Here is a 22959-nt window from a genome sequence, read left to right as displayed (position 1 = left end):
GTATCTTAACCAAATGTAAAACTACTCTTATAGGGAAAAACTTTCCAAAATTTTGGCTGGAATATATTCTTTGAAAATCTGAATGCAGCGGAAATAAAATAAAGGGACCAAAAGATTACAATTTGTACAGAAAGCAGTGTAAGAGTCAAAGGACATGAATGGGAGGCGGTGATTGGGAAGGGAGTGCGACAGAGTTGTAGACTATATGACATTAAGAATACTAAGGAAAAAAACAGATGTTTTGGAAGGGAATCAAATTTCAGAAGAGAGAAAATGAAAGACTGAGGTTTGTTGATTATACTATAATATGTCAGAATCGGCAAAGAACGTTAAAGAGCAGATGAACGGAATGGATGGTGTCTTGAAAAGAGGTTATAAGTTGAAAAACCAAAAAAGTTAAAGAATAGTGATATACATTTTAATTAAATCAGGTGAAATTGGTGGAGTTGCTTTAGGAAATGACACATTAACAGTAGTAGCAGAGTTTTGCTGTTTGGGAGGGATTTGAGCTGATGATTGTCGAAGTAGAGAGGATATAGACCGCAGACTGACAATACATAGAAAAGTCTTTCTGAAAAAAAGAAATTTGTTACCATGGAACATAAATTTTAGTAGTAGGTAGTTTTCTGAAGGTAGTTGTGTGGAACGGAGCCTCGTGAGGAAGTGAAACGGTGACCATAAGCAGTTCAGACAAGGAGTGAATAGAAGGTTTTGAAATGTGATGCAACAGAACAGTGCTGAATATGAGTAACGGCAAGGTACTGAATGAAATTTGGAAGAAAAGAAATTTATGGCACAGTTTGACGAACAGAACGGGGTACTTGATATTGATTAAGGAAAGAAGTGGGCGGGGGGGGGGGGGAGGGGGGGGGGAGTGCTGGGAGACCAAGGCTTGAATAGATTAAGCGGTTTGAAATTGATGTAAGTTGCAGAAGTTTACAGATACGAAGAGACATGCACAGAATGGACTAGCATGTTGTGCCAAACCACTCTTCGGACAGAAAATCACAGCATCAACATCTAATGTGGGAAGAGCGCTTACAAATAGATAGGATAATGAGGTAAGGATATAATCAGCGACAGTCAGTAATAGATATAGCAGAAAGATTATTAAAGTACTATTGTTAAAGTACACAGCCAAACAGTTACCGGAAATCTATTTAAACTTGACCTAGGTTTCAATACTACTATAAGTAGCTTCTTCAGACGTCAATGATGTTGCTTGGTTACACCGAATTAAATCATGTTACATACATCATGAGCTAAACCAGCCCAGACACATGCAGTAATCATAATTGAAATGCCCATTCAAAGAATGAACAACGGATTTCACTCTTACAGTTTCAATGGACTAGGCGGCAATGGACGAGAAATGGAGGGGACACGGAGAGAAAGAGGTACGTGATAGAACATAAGTAATGAAGAAGGAAGACAGACTGTGTCGCGGCTGACAGTGAGCACGAAAGAAGAAAGAATCGTTAGCGGGAGAAAATGTGAAAGTCTGCTTCACCACCTGACGGAAAAAAGTGGCCATACAGCCCTAAGTTAGTATTTAGAGGAAACGTTATGAGGTTGAAAGAAAGGAAGGACTTCAACTTCTTCGTCAATGCGATAAGGTGGCGAATTGCTCACAGGGCGCAGTTTGCATGTTCCAAAGGCGGACAGCAGCACAGGGAGGCAGGAAGGAAGATTAGGGTTTAACATCCCGTCGACATCGAGGTTATTACAGACGGAGCACAAGCCCGGAATCACTCAAAGATGGGGAAGGAAATCCACTATACCCTTTCAAAGGACCGCAGCACTGGAGAAAGTGTTGGAGAATTTTTTGTTTTACGGCTGGGGACATTTAGGAAATTAGACAAATGAAACCTTGTGTTGCTGTTACGATGGCAGGACAAGTACTTTTAACTGTGGTACGTGATATTGGGGTGCATAAACCTTGAGGACGGATGAAGTAGGTGTAGCGTATGGTATTCAAGTAACTTTTCCGGCTACGAACATTCAAACAAGGCATCGACGTAGTGAAACAAACGCTTGTACCAGACGTGACGCACATACGTATTTGTGGTTAGTTCCATAGTTTTCACAACATATTCGATATTGGATTACACCACACTAGTGGAGGTTCGGTGGAACGAGTGTCTGCCCTAGTAAGCGATCTAGACAGCTTTATTCGCAGAACCTTACCTTTTAGAAAACGGTCCATCCATCTAACTTTCTGACTCAGTATTTACATTAAAATTTTACTTAGTCTAAACCGCTCCGAAAAAGTTTTGCACCATCCTCATGACTTGATTAATTTGCGTGTCTTCCTATCATAGACTGCATTCTGAATACACTTTTGATCACAGGGAATCGCCTTCTGTGTAATGGTAGTAAAATTTAACCTGAATGCCCAGCGCAGTGAAGCAGACCGTAGTGTGTGACCAGTCGTAAACGGGACAGCGCAGCTCATTTACATTGTTCGTTGTGCCAACTTGCCCCGATGGGACACATCAAGATTCGACAACAAGCGTACTGACACTTAACGGCTAGAAGGCTCATCTGAAATGGAAGCCGCCTATCGAATGGAGTGCACCACTCAAAAGATTGAAGGTGTGTCTCGTAGTGGTCGTCCACTAGCATAGCACCAGCTGTTGACTGCTACCAACAAATTACTGCTCATAGGTACTCATAGGAGGCAAGAAAAGCGCACGCTCACATTTGGAGGCAACTTTGCACAGGCAGACAGTACGCAACTCCCTCCACACGATTGATACATAACTAACACGGATTCAGAAAATATCGTTCTCGGGCAACACAGCTAGCTCTTTATTCCCATGAAGTAATGAGTGCTGTCGACAAGGGATCTCAGATCCATTCCATATTCCTAGATTTCCAGAAGGCTTTTCATACCGTTCCTCACAAGCGACTATTAATCAAATTGCGTGCAGTTGTGTGACTGGATTCGTGATTTACTGTCAGAGAGGTCACAGTTCGTAGTGATAGACGGTAAATCATCGAGTAGAACAGAAGTGATATCTGGCGATCCACAAGGTAGTGTCATAGGCCCTCTGCTGTTTCTGATTTACATAAATGATCTAGGTGATAATCTGAGCAGCCCCCTTTGATTGTTTGCAGATGGCGATGTAATTTACCATCTAGTAAAATCATCAGGCGATCAATCCCAATTACAAAATGATTTGTGTATGGTGCGAAAAGTGGCAATGGGCACTAAACAAAGAAAAGTGCGAGGTCATCTACATGGGAACTAAAAGAAATCCGATAAATTTTGGGTATACGATAAATGGAACAAATCTAAGGGCTGTCAATTCGACTAAATACCTAGGAATTACAATGACGAGCAACTTAAATCGGAAAGACCGCATAGATAGTATTGTGGGGAAGGCGAAACAAAGACTGCGCTTTGTTGGCAGAACACTTAGAAGATGCGACAAACCTACTAAAGAGACAGCCTACATTACACTCGTCCGTCCTCTGCTGGAATATTGCTGCGCGGTGTGGGACCCTTACCAGGTAGGATTGACGGAGGACATCGAAAAAGTGCAAAGAAGGGCAGCTCGTTTCGTGTTATCGCGCAATACGGGTAAGAGTGTCACTGACATGATACGCGAGTTGGGGTGGCAGTCACTGAAATAAAGGCGGTCTTCTTTGCGACGAGATCTATTTACGAAATTTCAATCATCAACTTTCTCTTCCGAATGCGAAAATATTTTGTTGACACCCACCTACGTAGGGAGAAATGTTCATCGTAATAAAATAAGAGAAATCAGAGCTCGAACAGAAAGATTTAGGTGTTCCTTTTTCCCACACGCCATTCGAGAGTTGAATGGTAGAGAAGTAGTATGAAAATGGTTCGATGAAACCTTTGCCCGGCACTTAAGTGTGAATTGCAGAATAACGATGTAGATGTAAATGTAAATGTAGATCAGTTTGGCCTCTAAACGTCCATACCGAACGACAATACTAACCCGCCATCATCTAGAATGCATCCTGGATTAATTACATCGGATTCCCTTCACCGACGAGCACTGTATTTGTCTGATGCCTGATGATCGTGGTAGAGGGGTGTAGCAGTGCCTAGATGCAATGCAAATGTTAGGTATGGAGTACGTAGAGTTTAGCGGGGAGGTGGATCATACATGTTTCCAGCTGTTATCTACAGACGTCTCTCATCGCATTCGAGGATAATTTGAGGGCTGTGCGTAAAATGACAGAATCCTCCAACGTATTGTCTAGACCTACAGTCAGCATTTCAGCGATGGGGTCACCTTTCAACGTGATAATGCGCGATCGTCCCCCTACCCCTACCCCGTGCCCTATCACCCCTCTCACTGAGTGGTTGACCGCATATACCGACACGAAGACGATCAAGCATTCTCTGAATCAGATGTAATTGGCGCGGAAGTCCGTTGCCGAAGTATGAATCAGGCTTAAGTAGCAAAGCTTCAACTAGTAGAGAGCATATCAAGGAAGATACAAACGTCTTACAATGCATGGGGGAGAGCAACACAGTACTGAATGTTATCCAGCAGCAGATTTTGAAGTTACAAGCATGCAAGGAAGTGTACTTTCTCACTGACTTTATTTTCGTTATTGTTGTTTTGTTTACTGTACAGTATTCTTTTTAATAAATGAACCGACGGAAGATTCTGTTAGTATTCTTTTTACTTACGAAAGGGCAATTCTTTTATTCCGTGTAACATCTACATCTATACTCTACAAGCTACCTTAGTGTGTATGCCAGGCGTTACTTTGTGCACCAGTCACAATTTCCCTTTCATGTTTGAATAGTGAATGGTGCGCGGTAGAACGTTTGAGGGTAGGCCTTTCTGTTTTTACCTTCATGGTGTTTTCGCTGTATAAAGGAAGCATTATATTGGTTGGCTGTTGTAGGAACCTAAGTTCTCGAAATTTCAACAGTAAACCACACCATGATACACAACGCCTCTCTTGTAGCGTCTGCCATTCGAATTGGACGAGCATCTCAGCGAAAATTTAGAGCCTACTAAAAGACCAGTGACGATACATGTTACTGTCCGTTGGATCTCCTCTATTTCTCCCATCAATTTTATCTGGTAAAAGTTCCAGACTTAAAAGCAATATTTACGTATCGGCCGAAAGAGGATTTTATAAGCTACCTTATTTATGGATGGACTATGCTTCCTAAAGATTCTTCGAATTAACCTGGCATCTGCCTTTACTGCGATTAGTTTTATGTGGTCGTTCCACTATAAAGCATTCTTTAATCATACTCCCATACATTTAATGGATGCCGCTGTTTCCTGAGATTGTTCGGTAATAACTGAGGTATCGTCCTTTATTTACACCTACACATAGATGTTTACTGTGCAATTCACACTAACGTTTTCAGCAGAGGGTTCATAGAACTATTTACAGAATATCCACCATTGGCTGGTTAGTTGGTTAAGTTGGAGGAGGGGACCAAACAGCGAGGTCATCGGTTCGATCGGATTAGGGAAGGGATGGGGAGGAAAGTTGGTCGTGTCCTTTCAAATGAACCATCTCGGCATTTGCCTGAAGCGATTTAGGGAAATCACGGAAAACGTAAATCAGGATGACCGGTCGCGAATTTGAACGGTCTGCCTCCCGGATGCGAGTTCAGTGTGCTAATCACTGCGCCACCACGCTCAGTATGTGCTACTCAATTCTCGAGTATTACGTGGGGAAAATGAGGACTCAAATCTTTAAATATGCCGTTTAATTTATCTTATTTGATCACGATGATCATTTCTTCTTATGTAGGTTGGAGTCAACATGATATTTCGGCGTTGGAAGGAGAAGGTTGCGGACTGAAATTTCATAAAAAGACCTAGCCGTAACGAATACCACCATTTTTAATAACTGATACCCGAAATTGTTTATCACAACCAGGATACTATCTGCCGCATTTGGCATTAATACAAAACGAGTGGCCCTTCGCTGAATTTTTTCAGCGCTCTGCGTCAGTCATATTTGGTAAGGATGCCACACCGCGCAGAAATAATTGAGAAGACGACGCACAAATGTAGGCGGTCTTTTTAGCAGATTTATTTGCTAATAATTGTAATCCTTGGGTATCTATTTGAATCGACAACCTTTAAATTTGAGTGATTTGTCATGTCACCGAAATTTAACGAAATTATTTTAGCACTTGTGTGGAGGACCTTACACTTTTTATTGCTCAGGGTAAACTGCCACTTTTCACACCGTGCAGACATCTCGCAATTGAACCAACACACGGTGGTTGATACGCAGGTTGTGCAAAACTTTTTTTGAGCGGCTTATATCTGTTAGCTACAGAGGCATACACACATTAGCATATGGGTGAGAGGAGTTGTCAAGTAAAAATGACTCGAGTTTCTTTATACAACAGGTTTTATTGATACGTATAGTGTATGGTTTCCAGGTGATAGTCCGATCAGCGGTGGATGTTCGGCTGCAGCGGGTCCCGTCTGTGGTGAGCGAGAGGCGACAAAGGGGGTTACCGGCTACATGCTAGGCTCGGCGTACGCTAGCGCTACCTACCCTGCGCCTTGAAGGCTGGAGGAAACAAAGCAGAGCGTTAGTGTGTTTGGAGGCCGAGGCTAGAAATCGCAGATGGTAGGGTTGTACCTTGAATGGCACTGCCGGTGTCGGCGGGCCCGGCGCGCTTGCGGCGGCGGCGGAAGATGCGCCGGCTGCCGTGGTCGCCCCACAGGTTGGAGCCGCCGTGCGTGTACGGGATGTTGAGCAGCGCGACGCCCTGCAGCGACTGGCCGCCCGCCAGCTGCAGCGCGACGCCGTCACACTGCCACAGACACGGCTCTCAGCACGAGGCACACACTTCTTATTCATTACACAATTCTCACGCATTTCCACAAATGGATGTCTAAACCAGAGGTTCGCAAAATTTCCCTCTGACAGGACGCTTTGGGAATCCTGGTACTTCGATGGAACACCTTGCTTATTTTGATGATTAATAAAATTAACAAAATCTTAAAAACGAGAAAAAGTTGCTTAATGTATTGATTAATTCAGTCTGAAATCATAACTAATAACACAGAAATCATAATAAAGTTTTAAAGAAATAAGAAAAAATAATTGAAACTGTGTGCCGGACCGAGACTCGAACTCGGGACCTTTGCCTTTCGCAGACAAGTGCTCTACAATTTTTTTAATAGGAGACACAGATATCTTTATTATTCACAAAATAAACATAGTACGTCCTTACACATTATAACTGTCCTGGAAGGAACCTCGCTGCCGTCCTACCATGCAGCATGAAATAACAAAATCAAAGTGGAGCCACCTCCGGCACCCTAAAGAAAAGTATTTATAGATATGAGAACAAAATTTGAAGTACATCCATTTGCTAACTGGGCAAGCGTTACTTTTTCCTAGGTCGCATACTCGTATAGTGACCTTAGCTGATCACTTTACTTGGTCGGTTTCAAAACGACAGCACCGCCGCTCATCTTTGCGCACCCGGCACACCCCAAGTATATGGCGGGTCCACAAAAACCGTTACTAGGAAATTGGCATAGCAATCCTTGTACTTTTGTAGCCATAACAGTTTTGTGTGTCCATCTTGCCAGTAATCCAGTACGTTCAGACGTGTCTCTCTATAGATGCAATGGACTGTCATACCCGTGATCCACGCCACTGCGTTTGTCTTATGACGCGGAAAATACGTTTCCTCTGGAAAAAATACTATGTCAGGAGAGACTGCTGTATAGATAGTGCGCCGCATGAACGCTATTATCTTTCTTGCGAGAGTCCAAACAGTCAATGCCTCGCCGCAGACCAGCCGATGGTCGTCCGTAACCAGCACGCCGCATTGCTGACACATGGCCGAATCCGCCAAATGTATTGCGTACTTTTTATCATTCGTAGGGTATTTTCGGTTCACTACAATGTACCATGTTGATCTGACTGCCCGCATCTCGTGGTCGTGCGGTAGCGTTCTCGCTTCCCACGCCCGGGTTCCCGGGTTCGATTCCCGGGGGGGTCAGGCATTTTCTCTGCCTCGTGATGGCTGGGTGTTGTGTGCTGTCCTTAGGTTAGTTAGGTTTAAGTAGTTCTACGTTCTAGGGGACTTATGACCACAGCAGTTGAGTCCCATAGTGCTCAGAGCCATTTGAACCAGCCATTTGATCTGACTGTTCTAGCCAGGTGAGGGTGGTATACCGTGTGGCTACCCAAGCAAGACTCACACCCAGTCCTCACAGCTCTGCTTCTGCCAGTACCTCGTCTCCTACCTTCCAAACTTTACAGAAGCTCTCCTGCGAACCTTGCAGAACTAGCACTCCTGAAAGAAAGGATATTGCGGAGACATGGCTTAGCCACAGCTTGGGGGATGTTTCCAGAATGATATTTTCACTCTGCAGCGGAGTGTGCGCTGACACGAAACTTCCTGGCAGATTAACCCTGCTGTTCTGTTCGGGTCTATATGACCCGAAACGAATATGAACGTTATTTTACATTATGTAAATACCAATATATATTTATGAAACTTTGTGACTTTGTCTGAAAATGGATGAGCAGCATGTGTTTTAAAAGGTTTTAAAAAAGTTTAAGAAGTTTGGGCTTCAACTGTAATAGTTGCATATGTAATGTTCGGGTCATAATGACCCGACACAAATATGTTTAGTGTAACTCGTATTTATTTCTAAAATCTGGAAATGGCGAAAATTATTTTTGTTGTGTTGTGTGGGAATAGTGACTGCATCATTCCAACTTACTCTCAACAATCACCTAAAGCTCCATGCGTTCACAACAATGGGCTTGTTTGTTGCTTTCCCCAGGAAATAATAATTGGCAGTTCTCAATAATTGGAATGCTTTGTTTCTGCCCAGTTTGACTTGTGACACCATGGCGATGAGACCATTGAATGATCGTGAGTTGGAAGAAATAGTAAATGCCTCACCAGATGAAGGATCACTTTCTGAGTTTGAAGATCACATCAGCAATGCATCTGAAAGCGAGTGTTCCGATGACAGTTACGACAGTCCACAGCCCATACAAAATAGTGTAGAGACTTTTCTTTCTAAAAATGGGAATATAGAATGGCAGTTGCATCCACCAGCACAACATGGTCGCCTACCAGCTTCGAACATCATCAAGAGTACCCCAGGAGTTACCAGGTATGCAGTCAGCAGAATATCTGATGTAAAATGTTCATTTGAAGCAGTATTTCACACAGCGCTTCAAAATGAAATAATAGAGATGACAAATATTGAAGGGCAGCGAGTTTATGGTGAACAGTGGACAGATATTGATGGTTCTGTTTTCCATGCATACTTAGGACTCTTACTCCTAGCGGGTGTATATCGATCTCATGGGGAGTCTACAAAAAGTTTGTGGGATAAAGATACTGGGCGAAACATATTTCGAGCAACCATGTCTCATGAAACATTCTGTAAGATATCACGTGTCCTGCGATTTGACAAGAAATCTACTAGAGAGGAAAGACGACGTACTGACAAACTTGCCGCAATTCGTAGTATTTGGGAGAAGTGGGTAGAGGTCCTTCCTAAACTGTATAATCCAGGAGAAAATGTTACTGTTGACGAGCAGTTAGTAGCATTTAGAGGTCGCTGTCCATTCAAGCAGTATATCCCAAGTAAACCGGCAAAATATGGGATCAAAATATGGACCATGTGTGACAGCAAAACTTCATACGTACTGAAAGCCCAAATTTATACAGGAAAGGTGAGTGGAGCGGCACCAGAAAGAAATCAGGGAATGAGGGTGGTATCTGATCTCACTTCTGAGTTACGTGGTCAGAATATCACGTGTGACAACTTTTTTACGTCGTACAATTTGGGGCAGCTGCTTCTGAAAAGGAAATTGACTATGTTGGGAACTATACGGAAAAATAAGCCGGAGCTTCCACACAAAATGACCAACAAGGAGGTACACAGCTCTTCATTTTACTTCACAAATGACACTACTGTGGTTAATTATATTCCTAAGAGACACAAGAATGTTGTACTTATGAGCACTCTCCACCATGATGCGGAAATCAGTGACAGGGCTGATAAGAAGCCAAAAATGATTTTGGACTATAATTCAACCAAAGGTGCTGTAGACACGCTTGATCAGTTATTAGGTACATATACATGCAAACGAAAAAGTAATAGGTGGCCAATGATAGTTTTCTACAATATTCTTGATGTTTCTGCTTATAATGCATACGTTTTGTGGATTTCGGTTGACCCTAATTGGAATGCAAGCAAATTGACTAGAAGGAGAATATTCTTGGAGGAACTTGGAAAGTCACTGATAAAAGAACATATTGCATCAAGAACGCATTTCCCAAGAACAGAAGATTCTTTGAGAATGGTCACAAGCATCCAAAACCCGAATGATGTGGGTGGTGTGTCAGAATCGGTAACAACAAGAAAATCTACAAAACGTGCACGCTGTAAGTTCTGTCCATCAAGTAATGACAATAAAACAAACATGGTGTGTGGAAAATGTAGTAAACATATTTGCAAGAAACATGTAACCTACTTGTGTCCACAGTGCAAGCAGTAAGAAAAGAACTGTAGTATTTTATAAGATGATTGTATTGAAAATTCTGTTGTTTCAAATTTATGTGAATACTTGTGCCTAAACTACAATCAGTAAGAAGAGAGGATTCTAAAGTTGTAGTGCTTTCTATGTTGGAATGTAATAAAAAAACTGTAGTGTGTTCTGTACTGTAGTGTGCTCTAAGATGAATATCTGTAATGACAACTGTCTGTTGTTAGAAAATGTCAATACTTACGTCTAAACTGTCAACAATAAGAATAGAAGTATGGAAAAACTGTAGTGCTTTCTAAGTTGAATGCCTGTAATGGAAACTGTCTGTTGTTTCAAATTTATGTGCATATTTAAATGAAAAATATCCCTCAATAAAGTTGTATGCATTGTTATTATTATTATTATTACCATTATTATTATTATTATTATTATTATTATTATTACTAACAAGGTACTGGAATAGAACAACAATGTCGATAGCTAAAACTGTACCAAAATTTATGTTTCTAAAGCATTTTGATATGTCGGGTCATATTGACCCGAACAGTATATATGTCAAGTAAAAGTGAACAGAACAGCAGGGTTAAAACTGTGTACCCGACCGAGACTCAAACTCAGGACCTTTGCCTTTCGGCGGCAAGTGCTCTACCATCTGAGCTACCCAAGCACGACTCACGCCAGGAAGTTTCATATCAGCGCACACTCCGCTGCAGAGTGAAAATCTCATTCTGGAAACATCCCCCAGGCTGTGGCTAAGCCATGTCTCCGAAATATGCTTTCTTTCAGGAGTGCTAGTTCTGCAATTTTCGCAGGAGAGCTTCTGTAAAGTTTGGAATGTAGGAGACGAGGTACTGGCAGAAGTAAAGCTGTGAGGACGGGGCGTGAGTCGTGCTTGGGTAGCTCGGATGGTAGAGCACTTGCCCGCGAAAGGCAAAGGTCCCGAGTTCGACTGTAGGTCCGGCACACAGTTTTAATATGCCAGAAAGTTTAATATCAGCGCACACTCCGCTGCAGAGAGAAAATCTCATTCAAGAAAAAATAATTACTTATTTCAGATGTATTTAGTAATTATTTTATTTTTTTCCACAACACATACAAAGTAGAATGAAGTTTTAAATCCCTTCGATGATTTTGTGTCCTAAAATTACATATCTTGCCGATATCAAGTACAATGCCGGAAGGTTTTCTAATGTCTGGTGCAGCTTCAAGGCTGAACTTTGTTTTCGTTGCAACATAATAATAAAATCTTGCTTCACATAACTATGTAGTGGTAAACGGAAGTAAAACAGTAATAGCTTGGTTTGATAAACTCAATTATTCTTCTGATAAATTCGTCCCGAAATTTTGTAATGCCTGATCGTTGTGTTTTGCTTCAAACCAGAGTCAGTTATTAGGTTAATTAGTTTTTCATAGTATGTTGCACTTAAGCCTGCTAGCTAAAATGTTGCGGAAAATGGATTTCGCAAGCAGAAATTATACTCACTAATCTTCTGAAAATACTTTTTAGGGAGCACATTGTGGTCATGTGGGAGCGATCTAAATGCCTGTTAAACAATAAACTGGTAACCAAGATCGCATGAATTCTTTTTGTTCCATGATTACCGGTTTCGGCGAAACTAAAGCCGCCATCATCGGATCTTAGGACACATACACGTTGCGTTGATGTTGTAACGTGTATGTGTCCTAAGATCCGATGATGGCGGCTTTAGTTTCGCCGAAACCGGTAATCATGGAACAAAAAGAATTCATGCGATCTTAGCTACCAGTTTATTGTTTCTGAAAATATTGCAGAAGAATTTTTTCCAAATTATGTAAATGCTCTAAAAATAGCTTTGAAATTTAATCAACATTATTTTCAATCAAACAGTCATATAAAACGGGGAAAGCAATTAAAATTGTTTTCCTGAACTGCAGATATCCTAAATTTCAATTTTCCCTCAAATGATCCAATTTTGTCTCTTGTATTAAAAACTGTAATATTATTGTCTTTTAATGATAATAACGGATGCACATTTCATAACCGACCGCTGTTGGTGCGACAAAACGTCATATGCGCGTAATTATCAGTGACAACAGGCATTTCTTCCTGTATATATTCTTTATGAACATAGCTCATACTGTGGTGCCGCCATTAACTTGGTCCTGTCCTCTTATTAATAATGGTCGGTAGAGGTTGGAAATCGACAATGTCGGAGCAACTGCCAACCCATATGATCTTACAATGCGGTTACAGGCTGCCTGCCTGCCTACATGTTAAACAGAGTTCAAAATGTCATCCCTCTTCTACTCACTGAGTTACATAAGACTCCATATAACTCATTTCATGATCATTACTACAAACAAGCATCACATTTCAACAAAAGTGGCTCTGTAATGCACTTTCACCAAATCCAATTGATCTGTATGGCAAAACTGTGTTGTCAGCACAGTGTGAATACGGCACCTCCAACACACTCAACAGCTGTGACCGCTTTGGTCCTCCTCCCTCCACTGTCGCACTCTGCGCAGCAAAATGCTGGTTATAGCGGCAGCACAATACTGTTGACAGTATTGCTGATACAGTCTTCATATATCTAAGTAAAATACATCAGTAAAATTCTTGTCATTGCAAGGAAAGACTCTTAACAATTTTTAATACATTAAATGTATTCGCAATTGCGGATATGGACAACCGTCAGCTGTAGAATGGAATGACGGCAATCAAAATTTGTGCCTGACTGGGACTCTAACCCCGATTTTCCTCTTATTGCAAGCAATCCCTTTACCATTTTTTCCTGATTTCTTCTTTTTCTATAGGGAACAACAGGAGTTTTTGGTTTCATTTTATATTTTTTATTTTTTTGTTTATGATTTTTGCAGGCAAGTGCTCTATCGCCTTTTTTTTACATTTAAACAGGAACAATAGAGAACAATAAAGCTACTTTTTTGTTGGAATTATAAAATGAGATTAACAATTTCTTTATATATATATATAAAAGCTGAACAGGACAACTATAAACCACACTGACGTAAAATTAACATTGTAATAAGTAGTAAACTTTGGAAAGTTAAACATACGTCAGAAATGAAAAACAATAAAAGAAATAGTTCTCCTACTATGCTTTAAGTTTCAATGAATAGCTTTCACATATTAAAGCAAATCCCGGTTCACATATAACATTTAAGTGAAGTTAAATTTCGGAAACAACCACTTCATTGTCATACCACAAATAATGTTTCTGTGTTGCTTGAAAGCTAGTAAACTGAAAATTATTTTCGCATTAAATAAAGAAAGGATACTAAAATGTAAACTTTCACGGCCGGAAATATCATGTCCATTATAATTATCCGGGCTGTTATGCCGTGGTCGGTTGATGAATTCTGTGGTGATTCCCAACGTTTCGTCTCCGACTGCGGGAGACATCTTCAAGGGGGTCCGTAGCTTGATGGAAGGTCCAACACACACACTGGCTCGCTACTGACTGCCGCTAAATTCCGTGTCCGCGCGCCCCCGCGCCGCGGCGTGACGTCACGTGTTTTGAAAACGTCAGTGCAATTGGCCGCTGTCCGTCGCCGTCGATCGCCGTTGCCGTTGCAATGGCGATCGACGGCGACGGACAGCGGCCAATTGCACTGACGTTTTCAAAACACGTGACGTCACGCCGCGGCGCGGGGGCGCGCGGACACGGAATTTAGCGGCAGTCAGTAGCGAGCCAGTGTGTGTGTTGGACCTTCCATCAAGCTACGGACCCCCTTGAAGATGTCTCCCGCAGTCGGAGACGAAACGTTGGGAATCACCACAGAATTCATCAACCGACCACGGCATAACAGCCCGGATAATTATAATGGACATGATAAAGAAAGAAACACACATTACAATGGAGAACCATATTTCTAACCCCTCCCGCTGTTCCGCTGTTCTGTCTTCCGGATATGTCTTCTCATAAGTACATGGTAACCACCGATTCTTATCTTCCTTTCATTCTTTCTTCGCATCGATAATTTAACTTCTTATACCCTGGACGTTCCAGCTATGTGTGTCGTACACACACATAGCGTAAATTAGTTTAGGTTAGTCTAAGTAGTGTGTAAGCGCGGACCGTCCACGATCCCTCAGTACGATGCACTCGCCCATTCGACGCAAATCATCCCCGGACTCGATGCTTCAGCTGGCATCGCAGTTACCATCAAGACCCAACTCACGATGGACTAGTGCCCGACGACTTCGATAAGCTCTCCGCATCGCGGGACATCATCTCCAACCACTCCAAGAACATTTTGTGAACGGTGACAGACTCTAGCTGGTACCAAGCCACGTACCTAAGAACTATTGTTTTGTTATTCATTGTGCTTCCATTTTAACTTCAAGAGACTGTTGCTCTGTTTGTTCATTGACTTAATAAACTTCTGTTGCTCTGGGTATCTGGCTTCAAATCTTTTAGCGTGCGCCTTCACAATCGCGCATTCCACGTGACATACAGGGCCTCCTTACCAACATTAATTATTTTATGCGGCGCTCCATTAGCCTGTGGAGCGCAAAACATTAGCTGCCTACTGGGTGAAGCACCTAAGACAGACACCTGAATAAATCAGCCATCAGCCACTTTTAGTGACAGGAGAAAATCTTTCAAACAAAAGTTTCTTACCTAGATGGGGGACATACTGTGATGTTCATAATTTTGACGTATGTGGAAGGTTAGAGGACAGAATTGCGCTCTAATAAAACTGCTGTTTGTTAGTTTTGATATAGTATACAAACGACGTGGCAAATGTTACGATTACCAGCAGTATTGGTAGCATCGGTAGGGAAAGAACGTAAATGAATACGTGTCAGATAAAATACGATCCGATGAACTTTCTTTGATTTTTGTTTGTTTTTCACGTAATTAGAACTACAAATCGTTCAATGTTTTTACAGTTTGCATTTTATATTCTTACAAAATATAAAATGCAGTTTATAAATAATAAAAATTAGTTGATCGCGTAACTTTTGCGCTTTTATGCAACCAAAGCAGTTACTTTTTATGTATGTACCGTTTACATGCACAAACGTGCGAGGATCCGTACAGTTATTGTTGTTATTTTGTACTCGATAGAACGCTCTTCATCATGATCAAAGGTTTGAATTTTCTGTTATTGGTGATAAATCGAAAATTGCTTATCAAGAACACAAACATGTTTCATATAAGCTCGGCCAAATTTTGATGCGACATTTGATACGTTTTTTCTTCCATTTGACTGACAAAGTCTTCTATTTGAAAGGTATGCGGCCATCCAAATTCGACATGTAGTAATTCGATAAAGAAAGTTTTTAGCGATCAGGACGTTTCCACGGAATTACATGATATGCTTTTGTTTTGAGTTTTTTAATTATGTTGTTTTGAGAAAATTATTTTAATAGCGCTATATCATAAAGTAATTTTGTTTAATTTTTACAACAACATCCCTTTGTTTCACGTTACACATCAATAATTTTCCAACAAATATTCAATCAATCATTGACAATTTCAATTTTGCTATAGATACTTTTTATTTTATAGTAACAGACAGGAGGATAACTATGTAGAACAAATACGTTCCTTAAGTTACGCAACACCACTTCCATTTTCTAGGAAAATCTCGTGAGACACTAATCGCATACGCAAACAAAGCGATTGAAATAAGATAACGCCCTACAGGTATGCACTACACCTAACGTACAGCTAGGGCGGTTACGACTTCAACTGACAAGACTGCTAGGAAAGCTACCGTAGTCGACGCTCTTAGAATCTGGTGGATGAGACACGAGTCAACTTTGTTATCTTAAGTGCATTGCCATGTTACTGTATTTACCTTTTAATAATACGTTTGCAGACCTCTACAATGCATTAAGGTTGCATGGTTATTATCTTACATCAGATAATGGTGTTGATCTTTTACAAGTTCGTTTGCAAACGCATAACATAAGAATAGCACTAAATGTAGAGTAGGGATGAGACGGCAAGGTATGGCGACTCGAGCGTACTGAGATTTGCTGGAGTTTCTAGTTCTCGAGCAGTTCTCGAGAAGCTGACGAGAGACAGAGCGGTGGAGTGCGTCAGTGTGCAATAGTTGGCTGCGACATCAAGCCCCGGGGCTATTACTTGACTTGGAACGCTTACACAAACACGCTCTCGACTCACTGTGCTCGCAACTCGAATGTCTGGTTTCATCTGGATGAAGTTGTGATTCATATCAATATGGGTACACGAAAACGAAAGTCACAGAGCATGCGGAGGATGGAGATACCGTTAGTTACATGAGTTGTTCTAAAAGGCTCCGCTATGTTTAAGAAAGTATGACGGGCATGCTTAGACACCTCAAATTACACAATTGATCGAGCAATGAAACACCGACGTCCACGGATACAGAGGCTGATTCTTCAAATAATGCGAGTCAGGCAAAATACCCAGGTATGTATGTCATCCATTCAGATCATACAAAATGGGAGTTCCTTGCAATAGGTAGGATAGCGCCCGAAGCCAAGGTAGGAAGATCTTGATTTTTAAATCGGATGACAGTAACATACAGCATACCCTAAAATCAGAACTATCCAAGCTTTTTCGCGGCACGATATGTAACTTTTTGGACCAGTTTTCGAGCCAAATGTGTCTCCTTGGAGAGGCAGTGATGTAAATCTCACGTTTCACTTCAAAGAGGGAGGTAAACGGCAGCAAGAACTAGATGTAGCACTAGAGTCCACGATAACAGACGATTTGCACCCTCTCTTAGTCGTTCAGGACACTCCTTTTCGATGTTTTGTTGCACTCCTGGACCCAAAATATTCGATACCAAATCGAAAAAAATTGCGCCACATAACTGAAGAAAATTACCGTAAAGAGAAGGAGACTGTAAACTTTGAAGTGAAAGAGACTGCATGTGTTTCTTGAATGGCAATATTTGGACCTCGTTGAATCGCGAGGCATATATGGCTGAAGCTGGTCATTTCCTGAACAGTAATTGATGCCTGAAAGCTTTCATCCTCTATACATTCCGTTTGCCAGAAAGGCACATACCGCTAAATATTAGTGAAGCGTAGGATAACGTGGCTCCAAAATGAGACATCACAACTGACAATGCCAGTAACATGACGGTGGCCATACATCTTCTTCACATTGGCTACATAGATATGCAACGTACGTCTTGTTTGGCACAAGCCATCAATTTAGTTACGAAAAGTTCTTTGGGCAGCAACGGTATGCTCTGCATTTTGTGGGAAAAGACCAGAAAAATGGTCAGTTATTTTAAAACAAATTGGAATGTTTATGAAAAACTGCATGAGATCTAGGACATAATGAGAAACACCTGTACATATATTAATTCAGGAAACTGAAACCCGATGGAATAGGACGTTTCATATGCTACAATGCCTACTGAAGCAAAAGGAATGCGTTGCAGCCTCTTTATTAGCTTTGTATTCAGATGTCCAGAGTTTCACATCTGACGAGTGGCGAATTTTGGACGAATGTTTACGTGTACTGGAGCCATATGAATTGGTAACAGGTGAAATATCAACTGAAAACTATACTACTCTTTTGAAAGCTATTCCAATAATCAGACATCTAATCCTGCAAAGTAAAGTGGGCTACGACGACAGTATAAGAGTTACAGCAAGAACTGCACAACTCATTAATAGGGAGGTTAGGGTTAATAGAAACAGAGTACATGTAGCTGTTACCGTGCTCGACCCAAGATTCTAAACGTTGTCATACACAAATTCGATTCATTCAAAAACAATCCGTTTCCCGACGGCAGTGGCATTTTTCAACAAGACCATTTCCCATGTCACAAGACCAGGAGTGTGATGAAATGGTTCGAGGAAAATAGTGTCGATTTCCAATTGACATGCTGGCCCTCCAACTCACCGGGTCTAAACCCGATCGAACAAATCTGGGATGTGGTTGACCATAGCTTCAGAGCTCATCGCCCCCTTCCCAGAATTTACGAGAATTAGGTGACTTTTGTGTGCAGATGTGGTGCCCACTCCCTCCAGAGGTCACCAAGGCCTCATTGGTTCCATGCCACGGCGCGTCGCCACTGTTATCTGTGCCGAAGGTGGACATACCGGCTATTAGGTAGGTGGTCATAATATTCTGGCTGATCAGTGTTCATTTACTGGCACCAGCGCCAGAAACTTCGACGCTTTGTAGTTTCGTTGGATGACGTGTTGGAACATGGGTTCCTACGTAAAACTTGATGTACTAACTCTCTTCTACAACCTCTAAAGGTGTGTAACATGAATTATGGAACACTGTATACTTTTCTTACCTTGTCACATACCCGCAAAGCTAGCAGGCGACATTCAATCTCGCTTGGGCAGTGATCATATTGTTTTGCACCAACAGTGTATTTAATTCTCATTGCGTTTTCCGTCTGTTAGTTTACTATTTCTTTATATTTACTGCCTTGTGATGGAGGACTATAATTCGATAGTAGGAAAATGAAAATATGGGAAAATAGTAGCAAAATGTGGACTTGGTGAAAGGGAAGGAAGAGGAAGACGCCTGGTAGAATTTCGCAAAGTTCATAATTTAATCATTGATAACACTTGATTTAAGACCCATGAAAGAAAGTTGTATACGTTATGACCTAGAGAGACTGGAGGCTTTCAGATTCTTTATGTAATGGTAAAGCAGAGAATCAGAAACGGGATTTTACACTCTAAGGCTTTTTCAAGGGCACTGTGAACTCTGACAATAATTTAGCGATTATGAATCGTAAAACGCAAGAAATTGCAGAGAGGTAGAAAATTAAGAAGATGGGTCTTGGATAAGTTGAAAGAGCGAGAGGTTATTTAGAGTTTCAGTGGGAGCACTCGCCAACGTTTTGCTGAAACAGGGGAAGGAAGTACAGTAAAAACTAATGTGTAGCTTTGAGTGAAGAAATAGTGAGGACAGCCGATGAACAAATAGATAAAAACACAAGGGCCAGCGTAAATCTTTGAATAGCATATGAGATACTGAATTTAACTGATGAAAGGAAAAATATGATATGCAGCAGATGAAGCAGGCGAAAGGGAATACAGATGTCTAAAAATGACATTGGCAGAAATTGTAAAATGGCTGAGCAGGAATAGCTAGAGGACAGATGGAAGGCTGTACGATTGTAGCTAGGGTGAAGCTAGGCACCGCCTGTAAGATGATGAAAGGGACCTTTGAAAGTAAGAGAAGCAACTGTATAAATATCTACAGCTGAGGTAGTAAGGCATCGCTAAACAAAGTAATGCCGAAAATAGGAATGAGTATATAGAGGGATCGTACAAGGGGTAATGAACTTGAAGAAAATGTTATAGAAATAGAACAGGAAGTACATCGAAAATATGATACTGAGAGAACAATTTAACAGAGCACTGAAAGACCTAACCCGAAATAATGCCCATGAAGTAGACGACATACTATTAAAGTTGTTGAGATCCTTTGGAGAGTCAGCCGTGACATAATTAGCCCACCTGCTGAGTAAGATATATGTGACAGGAAAAATATTCTCAGACTTCAGGAAGAATGTAATAATTCCAGTTCTAAAGAAAGCAAGTGCTGACAGTTGAGAATATTATAGAAATGCCAGTTTTATTAAGTCATAGTTGCAAAATAGTAACACGAATAATGTAATTGAGTCACTGGTAGAAGGTGACCTCGTATAAGATCAGTTTGGGTTGCATAGAAATGTAGGAACGTGCGATCAATGCTGACTTCTCTTACAAGATGGGGGAAAGAAAAGTAAACCTGCGTTTATAGCATCTGTAGACTTAGAGAAAGCTTCTGACCGTGTCAGCTTGAATGCACTCTTTGAAATTCTGTAGAAAGCACGGATAAAATGCATGGGATGGAAAGTTATATGCATCTTGTACTTAAACGAGACTGCAGTGACAGGAGTCGATGACCATGAAAGCGAAAAAGTAGTTGAGAAGGGAATGAGACAGGGTTGTAGCCTGTCCACGGTGTTATTCAATCTGTACATTGAACAAGCAGGTTTGCCGATGACACTGTAATTCTCCGTCAGATACAACAAAGTATATTAAAGAGCAGTTGAACGGTATGAACAGTGCCTTGAAAAGCTGTTATAAGTCGATCATCAACCAAATTAGAACAAGGGTAATGGAATGTAGTCAAATTGAAACAGATGGTGCTCATGGACAGTAACAGTAGGAGATGACTTGGTATTTGAGCAGAAAAAACCGATGATGGTCGAAGTAGAGAATATAAAATACAGACTCGCAATAGCAAGGAATGTATATCTGAAAAAGGGGAATTTCTTAGCATCGAATGCATACTTATGTGCTAGTTCTTTTCTAAAGGTATTTGCATGAAGTGTAGCCTTGTATGGAGGTGAAATGTGGATGACAACCGGTCTAGACAAGAAGAGAATACAACCTTTTGAAATGTGGTGGTACAGTAAAATGTTGAAAACTAGATGAGTAAATCGAATAACTAATGGAGAAGTCCTGAATCGAACAAGGGAAAAAATTGTGGAGTAACATAACTAAAAGAAGGATTCGGTTGTTGGGACAGAATCTGAGGTCTCAAGGAATCATCGGTATAGTAAAGAAAGGAAGAGCGAGGGAATAAAAGTTGCACCAAATTTCAAAAGTCTCTATTTGCTTTATGTTTCCACTTTTTATCGTTTACGTTTTCCTTCTCTACAAGGCTATATGTAAGATACCGTGCGTGAACAGAGCAAGCTGTGTCTTGCACGAGTAATTACTGTTGAATATCTACCGCTTCTCCAAGAGAATCCTCTTTTCCTCTAACAACGTCATAATGTTTGAACTTAGAGTATGCACTAAGATCTTTGAACAGTTGGACGTCAGCGATGTTGGTCTGTAATTCTGTACATCCGGTGGTTTACCTTTTCTGCAAACAGACACGCGCAAGAGATTCTTTATAAAATAAGCTAGAATAGAGGTAAAGTTCGCAGCGTGATCAATGTAAAATCTTTATACATAATCTTGATTTGAATTGTCTCGATTGTTTTTCAGTATCGAAGATGCTTATTTCTAAGCGTTTCATTTGCGTGTTCAGCTGTCAAACGGTGGTATGATAATACTGTCTTCATTAGCGAATATATTTTTAAATGGAGAATTTCATATTTCTGCTCTCTGTCTGATACCTTCGGTTCCGCAGACTACGTCTAAAAGTCGGTAGTAGAGTTTCGACTCATCTCGCATATGGGCATAAAAAAGCTACTAGATGGTCGTAACATTCATCACATTAGTCCACAGGAAACACTCAGAGTGATATATGGAAGTCTTATCGCAACACACGTGGATAATCAACCTGGGCGTAGTCTCATTTTAGAAGAAACGGAAAACTTTTATTTAATTTGTGTGGAGTTTAAGAAGCCCTTGTCGAAATCACCTCATATCATTTACACGTCCTTGTGCGTTAGGAAGAGGCGCCGGAGAACTTATCGACGCCAGCGGGCAGAGCAGCAAACTCTCATTTAGGAGATGAATGTCACTTTACCCGGAAATGCCTGACTTTAAAAATAGCGCCTAATTAAAGGGACGCTATCGCAGTGAATGCGCCGCTGCCTCCAGCGAATACAGATAATGGTTCTGCAGCTGCGACGTGTGCGTGTCCTTTGCGCCCCTCCCAGGCTCCTGTTGTTCGCTTCTCTTCCTCCCAGCGTGCTATTTGACTGTCAAGTGGCGCACGCGAGTACCACGTGGAAATATCTGCCTCTCAGTTCCGTCAGAGCCCTTTTAACGTTCTCATAAAAAAGTAAAAGAGACCAATAATTCTAACGTTCTTCTGTTCTAGGATCGAAGTTTATATTTCAAGTTCTAACACTATGAAGTTCATGGAGTAAAATAAGCTTCTCTCAGTCAAGTACGGTTTCAGGAAAAACCGTTCATGTCGAACACAGCTCCGTTTAAATTTGTTTGTACAGCCGTATTGTTCACAGTTGATTCACAGTTATTAATGTTTGTAAAATGCGTATTTCTTTTACCGTACTGTACAAGTTTCGTTGTAATTTTTTTTTCAAAACATTGTAAATTTACTTTTTGGTTTCAATATCTTTCGTTAGGAAATGGTATTAATTCTAGATAACCAACCAAAATTGTATTTTTTTCATTCCAGACCACTGACAATATTTTAAATGAATAAAACTAAACGCATACCATAAAGCAAATACGATTTTAGTAGTTAATGCAAAAACAGATTAAAATACTTTAACATCAGCATCCTTTACTCGTACGAAACTGCGCTACGAATTTTGAAAAGTTGGGTGTAATGGAGGTTAGAATACGATTTCGTTGTGTATTTTCGGTGAAATTTACTGACTGCCTCTCATTTTTGAGATAATGATATTTTTATATGTATCTTACAAGATGACATAAGAATGTAAAGCATCAAATACTTTAAGAGCGTCTCTTTTTTTGCCAGATTCACGTACCGTGTGGGAGGAGCGTTCCTTTTCATAAGCCAGTAATAAACAGCTAACATAGCAGCA

General features: G+C 40.9%; 1 protein-coding gene across 1 annotated transcript in view; it reads right to left on the bottom strand.

Moving 5' to 3' along the window:
• The window catches only part of LOC124555978 (diacylglycerol kinase 1-like), a 380703-nt gene that overhangs the window by 160624 nt on the left and 197120 nt on the right, over nucleotides 1-22959 (bottom strand). The window contains exon 16 of the mRNA XM_047130023.1: nucleotides 6616-6790. Within this exon, the coding sequence (XP_046985979.1) occupies nucleotides 6616-6790 (175 nt within the window). The remainder of the gene's footprint in view (nucleotides 1-6615; nucleotides 6791-22959) is intronic.

This window comes from Schistocerca americana, chromosome X (assembly GCF_021461395.2).
Source record: "Schistocerca americana isolate TAMUIC-IGC-003095 chromosome X, iqSchAmer2.1, whole genome shotgun sequence".
Lineage (NCBI taxonomy): Eukaryota > Metazoa > Arthropoda > Insecta > Orthoptera > Acrididae > Schistocerca > Schistocerca americana.
This window is presented reverse-complemented; position numbering and strand designations above follow the sequence as displayed.